This window comes from Penicillium bovifimosum (assembly GCF_028826915.1).
Source record: "Penicillium bovifimosum strain IBT 22155 chromosome Unknown utg000006l_segment0_segment0, whole genome shotgun sequence".
In the NCBI taxonomy this organism is placed as follows: Eukaryota; Fungi; Ascomycota; class Eurotiomycetes; order Eurotiales; family Aspergillaceae; genus Penicillium; species Penicillium bovifimosum.
In genome coordinates, this window is record NW_026622715.1 from 1,214,868 (window position 1) to 1,237,444 (window position 22,577).

Below are 22,577 nucleotides of genomic sequence, written 5' to 3' on the forward strand. Positions count from 1 at the left end.
GGGCTGGGGCCTTTGGTGTCGACGTCAGGTGGAACTGTGCACGTGATCTTTCCCCCGCTCACGAACATTCTGCCGGCCATAAACCCGATGGACATTCAAGACGTAATTAAACTAGTAAGGTGGAGACCAGTCCTGGCAATACGATATCATCGCTGACGAGATGCTTCAAATGCTTTGTAATAATTGTAACTCAGTTTGATCATGCCCGCTGAACAGGAGCCAATTACCAACCTGTTCTTTGCTCCAGGATCGTTGGGTTAGGACTTAGGAAGGCGGTATTGGCAATATTGCGCGGTGTATTCGGCGGTGTATTCGGCGGTGTATAGGGCGGCGAAGGGTGAGTATTTACGGCGTCTTTTTTACGGAGTATGTTCAGTCACTAAAGCTCGCAAAATAGACGTTCAAAAGGTGCAAGGGATACGCAAATAACGGAACGCACTTTCGAATATTCTATCTCATTACCGAGTCAAGTAAAGACAAGGTCTGACGGAAGGGCAGCAGGTGTAAGCAGCGAGAGGGGGGGGGCTAGGGCAAAATCACATGACCTGGAGGGGAGGTACGATAACGATAAGGAGTGACGTATCGATTGCCCGATAAGTCCACGCTCGATCCACCATTACTTCTCTTGTTTCCACGTCCTCATTACCCGCTCCTTCTGCACCACAACAGGATGGCGGCCAAAGCAGCACTAAAGGCTGTGCGACAGGCTTTGGCGGAAAAAGACTATCAAGGTGCGATTGAAAAGTCCAAGGACATCATTCAGCATGATCCCAATAATTACCACGCGTATGTTTGATCCCTAAGGAATGGCGAGAAACATGAGGTGACTAACTCGACGCTTTCATTTAGAAACGTCTTCCTTGGCGTTGCACACGACCGATTGAATAACGACGCCGAAGCAGAGAGTGCGTACTCCGCTGCGACTAAAATCAATGCCGACGATAAGACTGCTTGGCTGGGTTTGGTCTCGCTGTACGAGAAATGTGGCTGTGAGCATGATGGCTATCGCCAGGCCGTCATTGCGCTTGGAAAAATATTCGCCGATGAGTACGCTGTGCATGGTTCAAATCCATGAACTAGCGAGGGCAAAGAGCTGACCACCTCGACATCTAGGGACCAGCAGGATCGCTGCCACGATGTGATCAACAAATACACGAAAACGATGAAGGATACTGGGACCAAAACCCAACAAAAGCATGCATTGGAACTTCAGTTGCCGGGCTCACCTCTTTACGATTTCCTTGAAGGGCGTTTGCCTCATCCGTCCCAGACGTATCAGCGATTGATTGAAATTACCGAAAGCCTCGAAAAGGAATTCATAAATCGGGAAATCGGCGAACGAAGAACACGTCTCGGTGCGCGCATCGACCAAGTCACACAGGAGGTCCGACGGGAAGCTGCGAAAAACAGCGGCTTGGATCGATTCTATCATGGAATAATTGATTGGACCAACGACGACGATATTCGTCGGCATTATGAAGAGAAGTTGTTCCAGCGTGCGTATGAGGAGCTCGGTTTCGTCCCTGCGGCGGACAAGGCGACCAAGAGGGAAGCGGTTTTCAAAGCCGCTCAAGACATGGTGATCATCAAACATCCGTTTGAGCCCGCATGGAAAATTTTCTTGGGGTGGCAGGATGTTGAGGAATTCTCCGACTATGACGTGGGGCACTTGCGTGAATACATCGAGTTCTTCCCAGAATCCGGTCTTGCCAAAGTTCTCCAGGGCTTCCTGTCGAGCGAACTGTCGCCGTTTCCTATTCCGCCCCCAGACGAATCAGCGCGCAACACTGATGCAAAGGAAGGCGCTCAGTCTGATGACGAAATTAATGATCATGAAATAGCTATTGAAGACCGTCTGATCTTGATGGCTGAGGGTCTAGAGTCCGCGCGGGATTCAATTCTTGCACATCGCATCATGGCAGACTTCTACCTTTCGCTCGAAGAATATGCGAGCGTGATCACTATTGCTAGGAAAGGATTATCCTTCGTTGCGGAACTCGCGAGGTTCAGTGGGGTTTCGCTCCAGAACACCACTGATGCTTTGAACATTGCACTTGCCAATGCCCTGATTTATCATCAATCACCCCGCCATCACCCTGAAGCGAAGCGCATCTTCGAGGACATCCTTGAACGCAAACCAACCTCTTCCAACTGCCTCCTGGGGATCGGCCTGATCTTGAAAGAGGATCATGACTATGCAGAGGCCGTTGACTTTTTGAGACGATCACTTGACCGCGATGCTTCTAACCTGAAGATTCGTGGAGAGCTTGCCTGGTGTGAAGCACTTAGCGGCAGTCTTGAAGATGGCTTAATTAGTCTTGAAGCCACGCTTCATGACTTGAAGGAAGCTCAACCAGATGACAGAGATTTCGCATCCGAGCTTCTTTATCGAATTGGTTACTGCCAATGGGAGATCAACCCGTCTCGAGCTGCTCGAAAAGACCGCAATGGCGCTTATGCTAGCCTCTTTGCTTCCATCAAGGCCAATATGAGATATGCTCCAGCATACAGTCTCCTTGGCATCTACTACGCAGACTACAAGAAAGATAAAGTCAGAGCTCGCAGGTGCTTCCACAAGGCATTTGAATTGTCCGTATCCGAGATTGAAGCTGCTGAGCGTCTTGCCAGAGACTTCGCCAACTCAAAGGAGTGGGACCTCGTTGAAGCCGTTGCGCAGCGCGTCGTCGATTCTGGCTTGGCCAGACCCTCCCCTGGGTCAAAGCGCCGCGGCTACAGCTGGCCATATGCGGCATTGGGATCCGTTCAAATCAATAAGCAGCAGTACACTAAAGCCATTGTTTCATTCCAAGCGGCACTTCGACTTTCACCAGGTGACTACAACTCATGGGTTGGCCTTGCCGAAGGGTACCAGCACACTGGTAAATACATCGCTGCCATAAAGACCTTTGAGCATGCCGAGACATTAGTGCCAGCTCTCTCAGCGGAAGATCAAACACACGCATGGTTTGCGCGGTACATGATGGCAAACGTCTGGCGGGATCTTGGCCAATTTGATGATGCCATTGCCGGCTACGAGAATATTCTGAAGTCTAGACCTGATGACATCGGTGTAACTCTCGCTCTTCTTCAAACGCTGACAGAGAATTCGACCAAGTTGCTTACCATGGGTCTCTTTGACGAGGCCGCAGAGCTCGTATGCGAAGCCATTGCGGTAGCAAGCTCTCTGGCACAGGTCAAAAGTGATATTTTCAATCTATGGAAGGCTGTAGGCGATGTCTGCGCGAACTTGACGTCCATGAAGGCGAAGGCTGAAAAGCTATCTGTCCACAGTTGCCGGGCTTTGCTGTCAGTCGACCTTGACCCCATGGCGCTTGAAGTCATGGCTGATATTGATGGGGTCGGAAATGGCTGGCTCGAGGCCAGTGACAGTGAGGAGTCGATGCCATCCGAATCTCACATCTTCTTGTCCATCATCGCATATAAACGTGCTCTACACGTCTCCAAGGATGATACGCATTCCCAGGCAATTGCTTGGTACAATTTGGGTTGGGCTGAATATTTGGCATCTCGCAATGTGCAGGTGAATTCCACCACGAAGGGCAAAGAGTCCCGCAAATTTTTAAAAACAGCTATGCGTTGCTTCAAGAGAGCCATAGAATTGGAGGCCGGAAATGCCGAGTTCTGGAACGCATTGGGTGTCGCCACGGCCGCCATGAGTCCCAAAGTGTCTCAGCATGCGTTCGTGCGGAGCTTGCATCTGAACGAACGTAGTGCGCAGGTCTGGACCAATCTCGGAGCGCTCTATCTCCTTCAAGGAGAAACTCGCAAAGCCAACGAGATTTTCATGCGAGCGCAGGCCATTGACCCAGAGTACTCACTGGCCTGTGTAGGCCAAGGTTATGGTGCACTTGCCATTCAAGATGTCGAGGATGCAAGAGCTCAATTCGAGCACGCATTCGACATTTCGAACTCCTCCGACATTATTCCTAAGCGCCAATTTGGTTTGTCTCGCTTTGATAGAATTGGCGAGCCGTCCGCTTCCACCGAGGTGTCGGAACTCATGCACCCCTTCTTCGCGCTTAGTCAACTGTGCATCCAGGCTCCATCAGACCTCCCATTCGTGCATCTTTCCGCCCTTTTCGCAGAGAGAATGGGCGATACACTTGATGCCGAGTCCAGCCTAGAGGTCGTTTGCCAAGGCATGGAAGATGAATATGAAAAGACCGAGTCGCCCGCTTCGCTTTTGAAGTATGCTCAGGCAAATGCAGACATGGCCCGTATTCTCCTTGCGCGCCAGTCCTATGAAGAGGCTGCAGAGAAGGCCGAACTCGCGCTCACCCTCTCTGGAGAAGAGGACGCAGAGAGAGTTGACCCCGAAGCTTGCAAGAAGCTCCGTCTCTCTGCGCACTTGACCGCGGGTCTTGCATTCTACAAGATGAAGTCAATGGACCAAGCTATTGATATGTTCCGCGATGCCCTCGAAGAAGCGGACCAGTCTCCAGATGTAGTTTGTCTCCTTGCCCAGGTCCTGTGGGCTAAGGGCGGCGAAGAGAATCGGTCTGTCGCTCGTGAGCAACTGCTGAATTGCAAAGTGAACAATCCCGGCCATGTCGGAGTTGTCACTCTTTGGGCTGCCATAGCCCTTCTCGATCAAGACCGCGACACCCTTGCGAATGTTGAGCCTGACCTTCGCGGCATAATCGCGCGCCATAGCACTGGACTACGCGACCGCGCCAAGGTTGTCAACCTTCTGGCCGCCATTTCCGCAGCGGGGCTTGGCCGAGATGCGCACGTTCCCGAGGACGCCAGGCGCGTTGGCGCCGCCACTGCTGCCGTAATGCTTTCACCTTCACAGCCTGCCGGATGGATGGAGCTGTATGCAGCCTCCGGACACCCATATCTCGCTTCTATGTCTCTCAATCGGGCATTGGCAAACGTACCTCCTAATGGCAATTTCCGGGCCGAGGGTCTCAGCCAGGCCTATACGCAAACTGGAAAGGCCGGTGACGTCCTTCGAGCTATCGTGGTTGCCCCTTGGCAAAGCAATGGATGGGATAAACTCAAAGATTTTATCCCTGATGGCAAGCTGCAGGAAGGCGGTATCAAATCTGGGCAGGAATTGGACGATGATGCACCTCTCGTACAGTGGAGGTGTGGTATGGGTCTTGGATCGGAGGGTTCAGTTGAGGATGAGATGTCTCCGTGGAAGCGTCGTACAATGGGGACTGTGCGATACTAAACATAGCATACTCTAGACTACATCAGTTTTTAGCGACTTGATATGTGACACAGTTGATATCTGAGGAACAGTAGTATTAAGGTCTTAACATACAATGATTTCATGATAACCAGACAAAACATGAAGACTTCGTATCTCGTAACAAGCATAATTAAGGAGGAACGACTTCCAGCCGCCTACAGGCCTGGCAGTCGTCTTCTTCATCAATCTCCAGCGCTTGCAGTCTTCTCCAGCAACCTAGCCTTCCTACCATCTCTCCACACTTTATCCAACGCCTCAATCTTACCCCCAAGCAGTGTAGCAGACCTAGGCGTAAGCAGCACCATACCTCTCGCAACCGTCGGATTCTGAAGCAGTAGCTTCGCCCCAATAGCGAGTTTCTCCAACGTAATCCCCTCAACCCGTTGCATTTCCACACCAACAACCAGAGTCCCCGCTGCATCCTGAAGAATCAAGCGGTGCGGCCCATACCCACTGTTCCCAGACACGCTCGCAGTGCCCGTCGCGGTACTTGCGCGATTGTTCTCCGACGACGCCTCGGGGTCCTCGCCTACAGCTATAGTGCGCACGATTTCCCGGCCACGGATGGCCTCGCCGCGCTCAACACGCTCGATAGCTTCGATCTGACTCCATAGACTTGTCCCGATGTCTTCGATGTCGAGCACTTGCACTGGGATTGAGCCTTGTAGACGGCGCTCTTGGACGTTTGGACGGCAGACATCGACTGGTAATGTGCAGGATCTGTGTTTTGAAAGCGATTCTTTGATATCAGATGCTAGGAGGCGGAATATGGCCGTCTTTGCGAGTGCGGACGGTGGCACGTTGCGCTGTGTTGTGCTGGTTGATGATAGGAAGTCATTGAGCCATGGTTGGGAGACGGAAAGGGACTTTGTGCTCAGTATCTGAGCGGCAATTTGATCAGGACTTGCCATGATGTTTTGAATTGTCTTTCTTCATATTGTTGCGCTGGTAAAAAGGGACAAGGAAGTTGGCGGCGTCGACGCGAAAAGACGAGCACAGACCACTGCTTAAACCAATTGACCTGGCCTCGCTTCACCTCCGACATCCCCGACACAACACCACTCATAATAATGTCTACGCTCTCGTCTCCACGTCCCTCCATTGCTTCCTCACGAGCCCACTCCCCGGGCCCAGCCTCCTCCCGCCCCTCACTCGATGCCGTGAACACCGGCGTCAGCGGCGGTCTCAGCGCCGCATCGACCCCATCCACCGCACGCGCGCTCTCCCCCTCGGTTCACCCTCGACGGAATCGCAACGCCCTACGCGACTACTACAATCTCAAACCACCCGGCTTAGATTCATCAGCGCCTCGAGACACATCCCGCTCCCGCAGCGTGCCGCGGAGCACAGACGCAGGGGATATCTCCGACCGGTCCGCTCTGCCGTCAGGGACGGAGCTCGACAGTGCAGATTTCGATCCCCAGCGGTACGTGGATCATTTACTGTCTACATCATCGCTGGCTACGGTGCTTAAGGCGGAGAACACGTTGGTTGGCGATATCCGCACTCTGGATGGCGAGCGGAAAGCGCTTGTCTACGATAATTACTCGAAGCTGATTCGGGCTGTGGAGACGATTGGGAAAATGCGCCGCAGTATGGATGAACGTGGAGCTCCGTTGACGATGACGAAAACGCTTGGTCCGGCTATTGCTTTTGTTGCTGAGACTGCTGGTGGACTCATTAAGGAAGGCGAGGAGCAACGCAAGCGAATGAAGGATGCGAAGCAAGGGGATCGGGAGTCGAGTTTGAAGAATGAGAAGGATACTGTTCGTTGGGTGCTTGCTGCGCCGCAGAGATTGGAGAAGCTTTTGGCGGAGGATAAGCAGGAGGATGCGGAGAAGGATTGGAAGGAGATTCAGCATTTGCTTGACGCTTGGGGGGAGGTCAAGGGGGTCCCTGAGATCCGGGAGGCTTGTGAGAAAGTCATGACCAAGGCTGGCCACGATGATTGAACGCATTGCAATAGCCCCTCTCGGGGCCGTAATATTTGCAGGGAGCTCCTCCGCATTGGCTCCTGTTGGACGGTCCCATGACTTTCGATTCGGTCAAAAGTCGCGACCATGGATGAGCCGGCTCATTCATGAAGATCTCAACCGTTCCGAATCTGTGGAAGACGTGATCAATCGACTCCTGCCTGTAGCCCGGGCTCCAACGAAACCAGCGCTCGTCTGTCCTTTGGAAATACCTTGGGTGTACAGTCTACCCTTCAAATGGCAGAGACTACCGCTACCAGAGCTCCAAGGCCTATCAAGTATCATAGTCAAAACGCATTGTTCAGAGATACCCACTGCAGTCATAATATCAGTCATTGACCAAATCCTCAAATACTCATCAACCATAACCAAGAAAATCATCCATCACCCCACCACTTTCAACCAAGCATATCCCGACTCGAGTACATACTCGCCTTCAGCCCATACTCATTCTTCGAGTTAATCTCCAGATGCGTAAACGCATCACACTTATAGAAAATCCCCTTCCCCTTCCCAACAAGCCCAAGATCAACCAACTTCCTCAAAACCCTCTTCACATCCCCCGTATCCCCAAAATCCTCCGTATAAACACAAATCAACCGCCCCTCCATCGACCCCTCCCCACCATCCGCAGCAACCTTCGCCGCACCCCCAAGCTCCCCCCTCTCCATAGCACGAACAACCGTCGCCCACACCTCATCCACCTTCTCAGCACTAGCAAACAACATCCACTTCCCATCCGTAACACCCGTCTCCCGCCCAAGCTGCAAGATATTCTTCTCCAGCTCCTTCCTCAGCGGATTAAGCTTCCTAGTCAACGGCGCCGTCGTCTTCGCACCAGACTTATCGTGCGCCTCACGCAAGCTAGTCGCTTCATCCTCATACTCTAGTAATAGTTCTCTGCCTTTTCGCAGGAGGGTCGGGATGTCGCCGCTGCGTCTTGGCGCGGCGTGCGGGTTGTACATCCAGATGAAGTGTCCTACGGCGGAGGCCTGGGTTGTTGATGGCGGGAGGCGGGAGAGGAAGCGGGATACCGGCTCCGTCTTGCCGCGCTGGCTGCGGGGGATGGTGGCTGGTTCTGCATCTGCGTCTTCCATGGTGACGTCTGGGGGTGAGTCCCTTGTAGCTGGTGGGGCGCGCAGGTGCTGCTGGATTGTTGAGAGGAGGGCATCGTGGGTTGAGACCCAGTATGGCTCTGGGTCGTATGTTGTTGCTTGTTTTTCGAGATTGGTCTTTACATCTTCGTCGCCTGTGTGGATGTTAGCTTGGGGGTTTCTTGTTGATGGGAATGGTAGGTTGGTACCGTAGAAACTTGATTCGTCGGAGAATATCTCGTCGGTTTCTTTGGTTGCTTTGGTTGCTACCATTTTACTTCTATTACTGGTTGGGAATATTCTGGTATTGATATGGCTAAGTGGTTGCAAATGGTGAGGGAGAGGTACTTGTAGTGGAGGGAAGGGGATGCGATCTGATAGCCGCGTTCTAATATTAGCGATTTGGTCATCTGTAACCAGCCCACTACCTAATTCAAGAAGAGTGCCCGTCGCCAGTTTGAATGAAGTTGATGGCAAGTTTCTGTCCTGTCCCTTCTCACCTAATAGCAAATTACCTCCACATATGTTCGAACTAGGTTCCATCTTGAGCCCGCGGGCTACCTACCTACTGCCCGTATGTACCTAGGTGGTGGCGGGTCCTCTTGCTCGCTGATATATCGCGCGTAGGTGACTGGCCGCTGGGACTTCCATGCATAAAGATAAGCTGCCAACTTGAACTGAGAGTCCTGGCAGCTTCCAAATCTCTTTGTTTACGTGCACTTTCATTGTCCTTACCTATGCCTATAAAAGAGGGAGCGATGCTCAATTTTAGGCGCAGGTATACACGGTCATATATCTAGCTCTGAAAATACTTGACACAAGACCCAACTGAGAGATAAATTACTCAATTAACACTTTACGCATGCTGCTGTAAGTGTTAAGAATTTACAAAAAGTGATCGGGACATGTGCAGTATGTTTTTAGATAGAATATCAACAAAAAACGTCTGTCCAGTTGGCGGTATCTTTCCCGCCAACTGGCGACCCTCGATCTAGCCAACTGGCAAACCCTCCGTCAACTGGCAAGGCTATATCTTCCTACGAATTGCCCCAATAATCCCACTGCGACACGTGTTTAATTCTATGGCAAAACGTATCGATTTCTAACGGTTGATTCACAAGCTTCTTGACCTCATCGACCTCGAACATTGATCATGTCATTTACCTCCTATGTACCCTTCAAGTTTGTAGCTTTACCTCTTCTCAGTGATACCAGGCCACACCTGGTCTGCAAATTCGGTCAAATCCGCCTTCAATTCCTCTGGCCTCTCAAGTGCCGCAAAATGGCCGCCCTATAATAACACAGCATCAGTATCAGTTCTCTAGTGTCACCAAGAGCCAGAGTACGTACTTTCTCATGCTGCTCCCAGAACACCAGATCCCCCGTAGCCTCAATCCACGAGCGCGGCAATCGGGCAAGCTCCTCAGGGAAAGAAGAGAATCCGAAAGGCTTGTGGATGTACCACCGAGGGTCGTTGCTGGCTGGGATTGGTGGCGGGGGTAATTCTATTCATAGTTGTTAAACCCTCATTAGACAGAACATGAAAGGGAGGGAGTAGAGGACTTACCTGTCGGTAAGTATAGATTGCTCGTGGGAACGTTTCTGTAAGCCAGTACAGAGTGACGGATTCCAATATTTCGTCTGCAGGAAGTGGATCGTCGACCCATTCCAGGAATTTCTCTCCAATCCTGGGGGTGTCAGCCTTACATGCCTATAATGTCGGTCGTGTTTCATTCCGTCTAGCTTACCACGCCAGGAGAGCCATCGGACTCGTTGACACAACATGGCCGATTGTACTTGGTCGTGTACCATGCTCAGTTGCATACCCAGAACCTGTCGTAACGAACTTCTTCATCTTCTCAATTCCTTCGAGCTCATAGGCATTGAGATGTTCGTCTGTCATGCCGTCTGGCTTTCCCATGAATACCACGTTGACTAAATTATATTGGCATCTTGATCATCATACAACCTAGGGGAGAGTTGTACCCACCGTGTACAGCTATACCGCAGGCTGTCAGCAAAGAGATCTAACGCACTGAGTAAGAATATGCTCAAACCTCGTACCTTTGCAGCTTTCGTGATCCGCTCCCAAATGCCTAGCAATCCGACTCCCAATATCTCCACCCTGGGCAATATACCCACTCCCAAACCCAAGACCCTTCATCAATTGGTCTACAACACGAGCAATATCGCCAGTCCCAAAATCACGATCTAACGGCGGTCCAGACGAGAACGCATATCCCGGCAAAGACGGCACAATCAAGTGATAAGGTAGTGTTTCCGGTGTATATTCATCCTTGAACTTCTGCAGCATAGGCAAGAACTCCAGAAAGCTCCCTGCAACAACGATCAGTCTTCACACCTCTCCACAAAACCTAGAGTCCACCCAGAGCATTAGCGACAAACCTACCAGGCCAACCATGCAACAACAAAAGCGGCACAGCGTCCTTCCTCTCAGAGAAAAGCCCAACAAAATGAATCGTCAACCCTTCAACCTCCGTTACAAACTGCGGGAAACTATTGATTCGATCTTCAGAAGATTTCCTAATGGAGCGCTTCAGCATCATGCATAATACCAATGCATATGAAAGCATATGCAAACTATATCATGTCATTACCAGCGATAGGAACTCAGCCATTTCTCACGCATGGTCTCTAGCCATTCAGTGGTGACACCATAGCGACGGTCTTTCTGCGAGTTCTCGTACGTTGGTGGTGCGAGTCTTGCTAGTTTGATCAAGGTCTCGAGCTCGGTGAGTCTGGCCTCCGGGATGGAGGCTTTGAATGGTGTGAGGGAGGCTGTGGCCTCGGAGGGCGGGGTACTGAATGGCAAAGACATGGTGAAATGGGATGTCGACTTTGCTGTTTTACTCTTGAGGAGGGCATATCGTTCGTTTTTATATGACTCACGCTCGCGTAGGCTGCAGCACCTAGGCCAATAGGACAGTGACATCATTAGTCAGGTGACAGCGTATCGGATACGCAGTACACAGTAAGAAGAGTCCACTGGGTGGATCTCGGCCCGGGATTAGCATATGTGGGGATCTGTTTGCGCTTGGTTGATTGGTTCCGCTGGTATTAGTATTGGCGATAGATAAATACGCGGAAGAAGACAGTTATCGCTTAGCGCTAGGGCAACCACGGTCACGCTCTTTCATGCTTGATTTAGTCGCCTAGGTTGGTATGCTTAATATATGTGTGCATGGACAATCGAAAACTTTTCGGAATACAACAGGTGCAAAAACAGTAGTTCTGCCGCATGGAAGATATTTGGATCGCCGAGGTACTACGTAGCCAGTGGCTTCTATTCGTCACAGAGAGTCTATCAGCTGGATTTCTGATATTAGGAGAGTTTACAAACGAAGACGGGACTGACAACAATCGACAAGGCGAGGGGTAAGGTAAATGGGATATGCGCAATTGAAGCTAATCACTCTTGAGCGTGGGAGTTGGGAGTGGTGACGTTGCTCCTTAGCCAGTCATATCAATTGTCTCGATGCCTTGCGTCTCTGGTGGGTGGCAGCTCCTTCCTGTCTTTTGGTCAGAGTGCCAGGTCGCTATATTCCTGGCCGCGGTAGGTGCTGCTCATTTTCTGTGAAGAGTTTGGCGGTCCTTGGGATTGCTCAAGGAATTTCAGGCTATAAGCTGTGCTGGAATATGTAGTATAGGCTTCTATTTGGATCGATGGAAGCGGTCGTCTTGAAAGGTGGTGGGAGTATACCTACCTATGAGCTCCCCCTCAACAGCGCGCCTTAGAGCGAGGGCTTTCATTTCTGTCGCATTACCACATAGGTGTGTCTTTGGCTTAGTGTGCGTGGAGGTCGGAACTGAGTTCGGCATTATCGGCGTAGACCCTGGCGGGAAGTCTTTGACGTCTTGAGACTATGCCATAGGGTTTCAAATTAGTATCTATTCTGATCCTGCTGGCAAGATAGGAGGATCAACGTCAGCACAGTTTACATTGGGGGTGGTCATGATGTTTAATCAGGGGTAGTGGTGAGGTGGGTATGCTTGAGATGGATGAGCCTTGTAGATGTGAGATGAAGACGGGAGAATGGAAGGCGTAACTGGTGATCAAACATGATAGTTGTAGATAAGTACGAAGTCCAGGCCTGTGAAGCAGACTATATACTAGGTTGGGTAGATGGGTTTTGTCTACCAGGATCATATGATATGCTTCAGGTCTAATACCCCTGGTAAAATGTTTGTCAATAGCAACACAATATGAAATGTCTGCTCCTTCCTCGACAGTTTCTTGCAGAAATAACAAGAGCGTTGCTTCACAGCTTCGACATAAGACACGTCCTTAGCAACGCATCTTGTTTACTTTTCCTCTTCTTCTTCACCATTTTCCAATATCCTATTCTGATCTACTACAGTTAACTAAAACCTTCATCTTTTAACTGATCATAACTCACAACTCGATCATTATGGTATGTGCTTGGATACTGCTGAATACCACTTGTTACCACTTGTCTCTCCCTTTATCAGACACTAACAACGTCGCGCTACAGAAAAAAGTCAATGGTGGACAGCTTGGCTTGTCTGACCTCTCCAACTCTGCTGCTGGTTGTCATCCCAGCTCTCAAGCCCAGCCAATGATGGTACTGTCTCCAATTCTCTGTCTGCTACTTTAACAAGAGACTAGGCGCTGATAGTTACTCTGATACAGGACTCAAACTGTGCGAAGCACAACCTCATCCCTACTTTGGCATCTAAAGCCACTGTTCCTTCTCCAATAATAGTATCTCCGTCTTTCTCTAGTCTCGCGTTTCGGATATTACTGACCTCTGGTGCAATATATAGGAGCAAATCCCCCTTGAAATTTTCTCCAGCGAGCTCTTGAAGCCGCAGCATTTTGATTGGGCCGAAGAGTCCGACGAACTCGACCAGCAGGTTGATGATGTGCACCCCAGCGACATTCTCCGGTCCCAATCATCTCTTTGGGCGGATGAATCTGAGGAGCTGGATGATCGCACAAACACCACCGATGGAAAGGACAAGGGCGGCATGGCGGCCATTGCCGACTGCGAGGCGGAGTTCAAGCGCCGCGCTCGTATGTACGAGTACGATGAAGATATTCATCACTTCAACTGGTTGGGCAACCCAGTTTACCACTCGGTGACCACCCCTCCAGCCCACTCCCTGGCGATTATCAGAGCGCCGCCAAAGGCTCCAACAGGAAGCCACATGTATCGAGTAACCGCCATAATGAACCGCGCCATGCAACTAGTGGACCCGGTCCTGGTTGACAAGGACCAAGACGCAGGGCTGGTACTTGAGTTGCATGGGTCGGAGCTGATCCGGGAGTCCGAGGGCCATGTGTTCAAGTTTTATTCCCCACACGGCAGCTGGGTACACGACAGCCCCGAGGGTACCCGGGGGATCGTCCCAGACTACGGGACTGCTGCCCGAAATTGCCAATTTGAGATTGGCAATGGACTTTACGAGGATGGTCCCCTCCATTCGTCTCGAGAATGGCTGCAGTGGCGGGCCGAGATGGTGGCTGCCGCCGAAGCTCCTGGTGGCCCACCGGCCAAGTTGTCCTTGCCCCGGCCCCCGTCGCTCCTGAGGAACACGGAGACGGTCCACTACCCGCAGCCGGAGCCGGAGCCCACGCCTCCTCCTCCACTCTCCCCCACACAGGCTCCAAACCCAATGGTGAAGGGTTTGGCAATCTTGGCCGCGAAAGCCTGGAGCTGGGTCCGAGGCAGACACCATTCTCTGGTGCCTGCGTCGAGAAGGGTTGGTTCGAATCTCATTGCCATTGTCGGCAATGCCATCTGGGCTGCCATCCAGCCCAGGATGGACCTTTTCCTGGCTTGGCTCTTTTTGTTTTGACCTTTTTTCCTGGGGTTGGTCTCCTGCGGATTTTGAGGCAGTTAAAAAAAAAAAAAAAAAAAAAAAAAATTTTACACAAAACTCTTTTGGAAATAAAAATCATGAAACAAAAAATAAGAGATGGGAAGAGCCGCTAGCTTCCATCTTCTCCGGTCAGTGTAATTTGCTCTGTTTAGAGCTTCCCCAGTATGTTTGATGTATCAGAAAGGGCAGAGGCTCAGGACGACGAAACGATTTGCTAGGTTATTCCATTGTTTCAAAGGGAATTGCCTGATGAGAGATGTTGTTAGCCAGATAAGCTTATGTGGTCCGGTTTGCTTCAGGCTATACTGGCGCATAGTGTGAACCTTGGGCTCAGACTGAGCTTCATTCAATTGGGCGGGGCCAACAATCTGTCTATTGAAAGCCTGAAGAAGAGTGATCCATGCATTGGATATCATCCTCTTAGGAAACAACCACAGAGACCCCCAAAAATATGTCAAGCCTGAAGGCTGCGGGGATTGCAGTATTGAACAAGTCCATTATAGTCATACACCAATGGTAGGGGCTCGTGACCCTGCCCACTGTGCATCTTGGCAAGTACCGTCGCAATTGGTTTATCCAGAATTTGCTGTCTGAAGATTGTAGGTTTCCTTGACAGGCGAAGGACATACTAGACAGGTATTAATCTCATATCATGAGCAGTCTCATAGATAGCCGACATTGTTCAGGTCGAGGACGAAAATAGAGTGGCGTCCGGGGTTTATGATAACAGCGAGGAAAGAAGTCATCGTCGTTCATTGTGAAGATCGCAATGTGTGCTACCTTCAAGCTCGTTGGATTGAATCAAGGGCTGATATTTACACAGTAAGCGCCACATCGCCCCACATAAATTCCTAAATGAGTATAGTGTGGATACTACCCGCTAGCCGCGGATACGAACTGCGGGTGACCCATATTACCCCACACTTAACCAGATGTTAGGCCGCCCGCCATGTTTGCTGCACTCGATGCCTATAAACACTCCAGCTGACGTCCAAATTATGTTACATACAAACGACATTAATCGCTAATAAGCCTAATACCAAAGACGATGAAATCAATCAAAAGATGGACGAAGAAGTTCATCCATTCAAAAGCAACCGTGGATGAACCTGAGGAGGCACCCCCACCGCTCCCATTCCTCAACACCCCGGCTATACGACAACCAACAGAGGCCTGCAGACAGTCTTATCCCAGCAATTACGGCCTCCTTGGACGACTCCCGCTGGAAATCCGGCAAGAGATCCTAGTGTTTGCATTTGGCCAGCGCACCCTCCATGTGGATCTAAGATATGGTCCCCCGTACCAGCCCCAGGCTGAACCAGACAATAAATTACGCGCTGGTCACGCCCAACAATCCACATGGCAGTGGTTCAGCTGCGAGTGTCATCGCTGGAGGAAGTCATCCGATGCCTTTGTTGCGCATCCGGATGTACGCCCCCCGTTCGATGATCACTGTGTGCCAAAATGGTCGTATTCGCGTGGATATACGGAACCTCACGTGCCTCCGGGCTGCTATATCGGGATAATGGGCTGGTTGCTTGCTTGTCATATGGCGTAAGTTTACAGTATTTCCTGATGTCATTGGTATTGATCAACTAATATCGATATAGGTATCAAGATGGAATGGAAATTTTGTTCACAAGGAATACATTCCACCTCTCCGGTCTAGAGCTCCAACTGAACTTGTCTCAATTGCTCCATCCTCAAAGACTGGCGAGTATCTCCTCATTGGTCCTGATCTGGGATCTAAAGAAGCCACGTCAAAAGTACTACAGTGAGAAAAATAACCTGGTCGGTGTACTCTGGGAGAGGGCCATCACGGCAAGCCCTGATCCGCCGTCCGGGGCTGATTCAACACTTCACGAACTATGCGGCATGGTCCCAGAAACCTTTCCTAATCTTCGTCACCTATATATCTCCTTGCAGAGTCATGTCGCACCACCGAAGCCGGAGATCTTTGAAGACCCTGTGGGCGAGGTGGAGAGAGTAATCCTGAGTCCGATTGACAAGATGGTGCGTGCTATGGGACCGGGGAGGGATGTTAAAATTGCTATGCAGCTGGAGGGGTGGCAGGCTATTTGGCGACGGCGATTGAAACTGTACCCGGGAGAGGTAATTGTCAAGGTTGATGAACAATTCGGGCATCGACTTTGGAAGGGGCTTGGTAACGCCACTGGCCAGCCAGAGTTGGGATATTGGTTGTGCGCGGGATGGGACGATATTGATCGTATGGGGCCGGCACTCTACCGTGATGTATGGGGTGAAGAGATATCAGAAAATTATGTGTCTACTCATGGATAGCAAATGGATCGTACCTTAGACTACGACTGGTACTAGTGAAAGAGGAATGAAAGAGAATTCATTCTACTGATACTGAGTCTAGGATGAAGCGAGAACATTTATACGCGAGTATTTTCTACCTGGGTCTGCGTACAAAACCAAAACAATAAACTTCATATCTTTAGCTCGCCTAGGCGGAAGACGAAGTGGAAGACGAAGTAGGAGATGCAGTAGCAGACGGCGGCGTAGGAGTCTGGGTAGGAGCTGGAGTATCTGAGCCAGTCAGGGTGGTAAGCGACCCCCCAGTCGAATTAGGACGCTTCGACGTGCTAACACAGACATAATAATTCGGTTTCAGCCCAGCGCAGTCTTTACCCACGGCCGGATTCCACTGGTAAAAGCCCTCTTTTGAGGCCCCGCTACTCGAGATAATCGAATCACAAGTGTCAGAAGGCGAGACAAACCAGAACTGGGTGCATTTTTCAGTCACGCCGGTTTGTGTGGGCATTGAGCCGGATGTCGTGGGCGTTGTGGCGATCGCGCTCGTCCGAGTGGTGGGCGTATCTGGGAGGCCGACGCAGTAATACGTGCCTTCTTTGATATCTTTGCAGTTGTCTCCTACGCTGGGATTCCATGATATAAAGTCTATACCACATGGTTTATCAGTTGGCTGAAGGGTTGGAGCTCTTCTTGGGAAGTTCAAATCTTACCTTTTTCTGAGAATGTACCAAACATGAGCGCAATTAAGGCACAGTCATCGCTACCGGTGGCCTGGTAGAAGGCCTTGCATTTTTCGTTGGTCCCTGAGGCCGTTGGGGAAGCATCGGCCTTGGTAACCGTAGGTGGTGGCGGCAAGTCCTTGGGGTCGAAGCTGGCCACGCAGTAGTAGTAACCAGCCTGTAGGCCCTGGCAGTTTCCTTTGAGAGATGGGTTCCATTTGAAGAACTGCTCTTTGGTGATGTATCCGTACTTCTTCAGCACGGTGCCGCAGCTATCGCCCTATGTTCTTTATTAGATTACAATTACGGATGGTAGAACATGGGTTGAGGTACCTCTTGAGCTTTGAAAAAATCCTGGCAGTTGCTCGGGATCCCGGATGCTTGAGGCTGAGCTGTGAAATCAGGCACGATTGTTGTCACTGGCGGGACATAAGGGGTTGCAGAGGGAATGGTCGCGTTGGTCCGCGTATACCATGGCAGGGTCAGGGTGTTATTGGTCCTGACAGCGAGACAGATATACCATCCCACATACAGACGGTGGCAGTCGTCCTTCAGTGTCGGATTGTATTGAATCCTGGGAGACGAGTTAGCAGGAGACATTGAATATAGCAAAAGGTGCCTGACAGTTGGTCCATGGTCAAGCGGTTGGCATATTGCTTAACGATGCTGTCGCACGTGTCGCGCGGCTTCACCTGATACCAGGTCGTGCAGTTCTTTGGCTGTCCGCCGAGGGTATGTTGGGGAGGCCATGCAGTCGCCGTGTAGGGGGCCGTGAGGTTATAGGAACTGGTGGGCCAGCGGGTCGAATAGGGCTTGGTCGTCGTATTGCCAGGATGCGAATGAGAGGATGTTGGAGGTGGAGATGGGGAGCCAGAGTGCGTATGTGTATTGCTCCCAGTGGTAGTAGTGGTACCAGTTGGGTGCGTCGAGTGTGTCAATGTGCTTGTTGATGTTGATTTGGTGGTGGTGGTGGTGGAGGTTTGATCGGGGTTTATTCCTACACAGTAGGAGTATCCGACCCAGAAGTTGTCCTTACAATCATTAGACACTTTGGGATTCCACTTGATGAAGTCCTTGTGCGTAATTTTGAACTTCTTTTCGATCGCATCACACGAGGCTCCCTTCTTGACAGTGTAGAAGGCATCGCAGTTCCATGCAATGCCGTCTAATGTATCTCCAGAAGGTTTCGAGTCTTGAGCCAGGACCTGCCCGAGACTCAGCGATATTGCTAAAAGCGTCACAGTCTTCCTCAGGAGACCCATTTTGATAATTCCTTTAGTGTCAAACCGTTGATTCTACAATAGGGGAAAGGGACCTGCTCAAGTGTTTTCTAAATGGCATGCGGCAGCCTTCCTCCTAGCCGGACAGAGTGGGGCTCTGTCAGCGCTGCCAGTGCCCTAACCGTCGCATGCAGCTGAAGGGAAAGTATCACGATGGAGTGTTACATCTCAACACGCGGCATTTCCTAACTCAGCACGTCGGAGATGTCACCGACTCCTGATGCTTGATAGTTCTTGTTTGTAATCCCTGTTAGTACCTGTGCCTCAGCCCGGGCGCCTCAGCCCCGGGATCGACACGAACCCACGCATGCATGTATCTGCGGAGAATCTTCCCGCGCTGGACGCCTGAAGGACGCCTAATGATAATGCCGCGAGTAGGGATCCGACCGGGGTGCGGCTTATTTTGAGAGGGGCAGCAATTGCCAATGCCGAGGCCTCCCTCGAAATATGCCTTTTCCTCTCCCCCCAAAGGAATATGTAAAGAAGAACGCAATCAGAATACATACACCTCTGTCTTGACGAGTATCTCATTAGGCTGTGGCCATATTCCGAGATGCGGTCGTTTACCTTTTTCATTTTAACTTTTCTGTCGCTCAATGTCCCTGTCCTGGCCGGCAGCCGAGGGTGGCAGCCTGCCCTCGTGGATAAGCCAGGCCTAATCCGCCGGTGGGCGACCATCTCATTGGAAAGCAGGGCTGAGAGGACGAAACCATGGCCCGATCGCAAGATTACCTACTGCCTGAATGACGACACCTTTGGGGAAGGCAAGGACAAGGACAAAAAGAAAAAGAAGATGAGGAAATCCATCCACAACGCCCACAAGCTGTGGAGACAGTCGGGCCTGTCCGAGGATTTCACGGTCTCAGAAGGCACAGATGAATTCTGCAGAGACCCCGGAAATCAGAAGAAGTTCCTCCTAGTCAGCTTAGGACAGCACCTAGCCACGACCCCTGGCTATCCGAAAGAGGGTGAACGGGGAGCGGAGACCACCCTGAGCTTCCGCGAGGATATCGGGATGCTGGACATCGTTCCCAATATTGCGCACGAACTGGGCCACGCTTGGGGCCTGCACCATGAGCATCAGAACCCCTATTTTTGGGGTTCGGGCGTTATAGGCGGGGAGGGCGGCACCGTGTTTGGACCCGCCAACAACGGCAACTGGAAATGCGAGCACCTCAAGGATTACGCAGCATTTGCGGATGGCAAATTAATCAGCCCGGGCGGCACTCAGATGCCGAGGCACTATTCACGAGAGGAGCTGTGCAACTCGTACGCACTCGCCTCTGTGGTCAGATTCTCTGCGGCAGAGTATTTGCCGATGCCGGCGGGGAGTATTGACGTGGAGACATCATCCGCCGCGGGCGCAGGCAGCGTGGACTGGGACTCGATCATGATTTGTAAGGCTCCATCTTTTCTTATGTTGTTCCATTTGCTGATACACTGTTCTGTAGATCCATCTGGCGCGGGTGGTATCGATAGTGGTGAGGCCCAGGAGAATGACGGGGATGAGCGCCTCTCAATCCTCGAACAGCCCCCGGCTGACAGTGGCGAGCTTCGGAAGCGAGAGGGAGGTCGTCACCGAATCAAGAAGAATAAGGTACCCAGCCCGAGAGATATCGTGGGAATAACGCATCTGTATGGCGATATCCAGGTTAAGAAGTCCGGGCTGCTGCAAACCAGGAAATCGGTGTCCAATCTTTTCAAGAAGGCGTTTCTCAGCAGCGGGAGTGGAGACTCATCGACTTGTTCGTAGATGTTTATTTGAGTGATTTGGCTCCGTTGGTAGTGGTTTAGTAGTTGCTCGGTACTGGTAGATTGTTGAATACATACTGTCCCAATGGTCGGCTCTGTGAGAGTAACCTGGCTATTACTTTTGTCCATATTAGACATTCAAATATTTCTCAATCCACCTTACAGAAGCCAAAAAACAGATTGTTTGGGGCCTCTACGGGGGTCAGAAACGTCCTCGGTGGGCCAAGTCTGCCACAGCCCGAGAGCAAGGAAGATAGATTTTGAAGACATACATCATGTGTCTTTGTTTCTCTATGTTTTTAGACAGAGGCTCCAGGTGAGTCTAAGGTGACCTATTCTGGGGTTTGCTGCGTCATGTGATCCTTCTATAAGATTCCCACCGAGATAGTTCGTCCTTCCTTCCTAGTATATATCTCTCTAGTCCCTATGTATATAGAATACACTCTTTTTGCTCCTCTTTCCATGGACTAGCCTCGACAGATCTTCATAATGAAGATATGGTATTTTCATGGATGGTCTACAACTTGGAGGCAGCTTTAAAATCAAACCAAATAATGAAATTTCAGTGCACATCCTGTTGACTCGAAGCTACAATTCCTCCTTGCCACTGTCCCCCGACCCATAGCACGGAATAACCAAAGGCGGCTCCGGCAAAACCTCCCTCCTTTTCTGCCCGGCACCAACCAGTGATTCGATCAACGTGCCGTCATCGAGGTCAATCGCCCACACCATCACGCCTCCCAAACACCGCTCGTTGGCGTAGTTCAGCTTCATGGCCAGCGTCTCCTTGTTATCCCACGACACCCACTGGTCTTTATCCCAGGTGACGATCTCGGCGGCCGCCTCCTTATCCAACGTTACTTTCGCACCGTCGTCAATGATCTTGGTAATTTCAGCGGCAGACAAGACTCCGGGAGTGCCTGTACAGTTGCCCCCGTTACCACCTTCGCTGAACTCGCAGCCGGCTTCCATGCAGTTGGGGTCTTTCATGGTGAAGCTGCGACCATAGAAGCCTAGGCCCATATTGACGCGCTCGGGATTGATGTTGTTGCGCCAGAGGAGTTTCAGCCCGTCCTCGATCTCGGTGAGATTGGTGTGTGCGTGGGCGTATGATCCCAGTTGCTCGATGTTACCGTCCCACACGCCGTCTATTCAGTTAGCACCTTTTCGGCAAAATATACGTGGAACAGGTGTATGAAGAGAGAAACGTACGGATATCATAGGTCATGATGTTGAAGAAATCGATATGCGGCTCCAGGTGAACGATATCGAATCCCCGAAGATACCAATATGAAGCAGGCAAAGTCAGTGACAACCCCATCGGTTTTCCCATCTGATTGAGACGTTTACGCAGACGCTTAACGAGGGTAACGAAGTTCTTGAAGTCTGCCTCCACGCCGCCCCGATCATCTGCAACGGGGTACTCCCAGTCGAGATCCACCCCATCAAAGCCATAACTCTCCAAAAACGAAACCACGGATTCGAAGAAGGCGTCCTGATCCTTCTCAGATGCTGCAAGATCAGAGAACACCGTACGATATTTTCCTGGGTCGTTCATCGCCCATCCGCCAATAGCGAGCCAGACCTGTAGATCGGGCTGACGGCCCTTGAGCACACGCACCGGATCGTAGAGTTTCCCTGTCTTCTCGTCCATAGAAACCAGCTGGTAGCTTTTGGGATCAATCAGCGAAAAGGCGAAATTGATATGGCTGTAGTATCCCAATGGAATTTGCTGGGGGGTCATGGTGCCGCAGTCGCGCTGCCAGTTCCAACCCTCGTAGTATCCGATCGTGCGCCCGCTAGAGCTTTTCTGGTTTGGATCGCACTGCGGAGAAGACACAAGTTCACCGCCACAGTATTGCTCAGTTGTGCCGCAGAATCCGGCGCTGCTGCAGCAGACATTCAGCGGGCATGTTGTGAGATTGGACCACTGCTTGCCCCAGCCGGCGTCACATTCGCTCTTGCGGTCGCAGTTGGATATGCATCCTTTACCGCAGAAATCAGGGCCAAAGCCGCAGACGCCCTTTCCTGTGTTTTTATCACTCCATGAATTGTAAGTATTCTTGTTTGAGCCCGTCTGGAGACAGGGGGAGCTTACATAGAACCACAACAGCCCAGATCACATTTCTTGTTTTTGGAGCAGGTGTAGTCTGGGTCCTCGCTCTTTGCCTTTGATTGTATTTTGGCAAACGATAGTGATCGTCCAGCGGGGCTTCGTGCAGCTTGGAGTGCAAATTCATGCTGGTGGTTGCGATCGATTTTTGCATTGGTGAGGCTCACGAACGACCAGACGGCCAGCAGGGGGATAGACTGTAGTAACCTCATTGTGTGTAGTATGGTCAAAGGCGGATGGTCAATGAGAGTAAATCACTGAATGACCCGAGGGAACAATA

General features: G+C 51.0%; 11 protein-coding genes across 11 annotated transcripts; 4 read left to right on the forward strand and 7 right to left on the reverse strand.

Moving 5' to 3' along the window:
* Nucleotides 1–670: 670 nt before the first annotated feature.
* Nucleotides 671–5,200, forward strand: N7515_008099 (SKI complex subunit tetratricopeptide repeat protein SKI3; the record flags this gene model as incomplete). Its single annotated transcript, XM_056668843.1, has 3 exons — nucleotides 671–786; nucleotides 850–1,047; nucleotides 1,114–5,200. 3 exons carry the CDS (start codon nucleotides 671–673, stop codon nucleotides 5,198–5,200), a joined length of 4,401 nt encoding a protein of 1,466 aa, XP_056518673.1.
* Nucleotides 5,201–5,403: 203 nt separating this feature from the next.
* N7515_008100 (OB fold domain-containing protein) lies at nucleotides 5,404–6,132 on the reverse strand (the record flags this gene model as incomplete). Its single annotated transcript, XM_056668844.1, has 1 exon — nucleotides 5,404–6,132. One exon carries the CDS (start codon nucleotides 6,130–6,132, stop codon nucleotides 5,404–5,406), a length of 729 nt encoding a protein of 242 aa, XP_056518674.1.
* Nucleotides 6,133–6,291: 159 nt separating this feature from the next.
* Nucleotides 6,292–7,173, forward strand: N7515_008101 (COG1/VPS51 family protein; the record flags this gene model as incomplete). The annotated part of the gene is made up of 1 exon (XM_056668845.1): nucleotides 6,292–7,173. One exon carries the CDS (start codon nucleotides 6,292–6,294, stop codon nucleotides 7,171–7,173), a length of 882 nt encoding a protein of 293 aa, XP_056518675.1.
* A 419-nt stretch (nucleotides 7,174–7,592) lies between these two features.
* Nucleotides 7,593–8,561, reverse strand: N7515_008102 (DUF1917 domain-containing protein; the record flags this gene model as incomplete). The annotated part of the gene is made up of 1 exon (XM_056668846.1): nucleotides 7,593–8,561. One exon carries the CDS (start codon nucleotides 8,559–8,561, stop codon nucleotides 7,593–7,595), a length of 969 nt encoding a protein of 322 aa, XP_056518676.1.
* Nucleotides 8,562–9,480: 919 nt separating this feature from the next.
* Nucleotides 9,481–11,127, reverse strand: N7515_008103 (epoxide hydrolase family protein; the record flags this gene model as incomplete). Its single annotated transcript, XM_056668847.1, has 8 exons — nucleotides 9,481–9,579; nucleotides 9,639–9,793; nucleotides 9,852–9,976; nucleotides 10,037–10,223; nucleotides 10,279–10,287; nucleotides 10,353–10,625; nucleotides 10,699–10,832; nucleotides 10,907–11,127. The coding sequence occupies 8 exons, from the start codon at nucleotides 11,125–11,127 to the stop codon at nucleotides 9,481–9,483; spliced, it is 1,203 nt and encodes a 400-aa protein (XP_056518677.1).
* A 702-nt stretch (nucleotides 11,128–11,829) lies between these two features.
* N7515_008104 (uncharacterized protein) lies at nucleotides 11,830–12,128 on the reverse strand (the record flags this gene model as incomplete). The annotated part of the gene is made up of 2 exons (XM_056668848.1): nucleotides 11,830–11,933; nucleotides 12,014–12,128. The coding sequence occupies 2 exons, from the start codon at nucleotides 12,126–12,128 to the stop codon at nucleotides 11,830–11,832; spliced, it is 219 nt and encodes a 72-aa protein (XP_056518678.1).
* A 389-nt stretch (nucleotides 12,129–12,517) lies between these two features.
* Nucleotides 12,518–14,129, forward strand: N7515_008105 (uncharacterized protein; the record flags this gene model as incomplete). Its single annotated transcript, XM_056668849.1, has 2 exons — nucleotides 12,518–12,538; nucleotides 13,095–14,129. 2 exons carry the CDS (start codon nucleotides 12,518–12,520, stop codon nucleotides 14,127–14,129), a joined length of 1,056 nt encoding a protein of 351 aa, XP_056518679.1.
* A 1,072-nt stretch (nucleotides 14,130–15,201) lies between these two features.
* N7515_008106 (uncharacterized protein) lies at nucleotides 15,202–16,454 on the forward strand (the record flags this gene model as incomplete). The annotated part of the gene is made up of 2 exons (XM_056668850.1): nucleotides 15,202–15,707; nucleotides 15,764–16,454. The coding sequence occupies 2 exons, from the start codon at nucleotides 15,202–15,204 to the stop codon at nucleotides 16,452–16,454; spliced, it is 1,197 nt and encodes a 398-aa protein (XP_056518680.1).
* Nucleotides 16,455–16,623: 169 nt separating this feature from the next.
* N7515_008107 (LysM peptidoglycan-binding domain-containing protein) lies at nucleotides 16,624–18,414 on the reverse strand (the record flags this gene model as incomplete). The annotated part of the gene is made up of 4 exons (XM_056668851.1): nucleotides 16,624–17,078; nucleotides 17,144–17,432; nucleotides 17,486–17,726; nucleotides 17,777–18,414. 4 exons carry the CDS (start codon nucleotides 18,412–18,414, stop codon nucleotides 16,624–16,626), a joined length of 1,623 nt encoding a protein of 540 aa, XP_056518681.1.
* Nucleotides 18,415–19,369: 955 nt separating this feature from the next.
* Nucleotides 19,370–19,824, reverse strand: N7515_008108 (uncharacterized protein; the record flags this gene model as incomplete). The annotated part of the gene is made up of 2 exons (XM_056668852.1): nucleotides 19,370–19,590; nucleotides 19,710–19,824. The coding sequence occupies 2 exons, from the start codon at nucleotides 19,822–19,824 to the stop codon at nucleotides 19,370–19,372; spliced, it is 336 nt and encodes a 111-aa protein (XP_056518682.1).
* A 948-nt stretch (nucleotides 19,825–20,772) lies between these two features.
* N7515_008109 (uncharacterized protein) lies at nucleotides 20,773–22,509 on the reverse strand (the record flags this gene model as incomplete). Its single annotated transcript, XM_056668853.1, has 3 exons — nucleotides 20,773–21,332; nucleotides 21,397–22,226; nucleotides 22,283–22,509. The coding sequence occupies 3 exons, from the start codon at nucleotides 22,507–22,509 to the stop codon at nucleotides 20,773–20,775; spliced, it is 1,617 nt and encodes a 538-aa protein (XP_056518683.1).
* Between the last annotated feature and the right edge of the window lie 68 nt (nucleotides 22,510–22,577).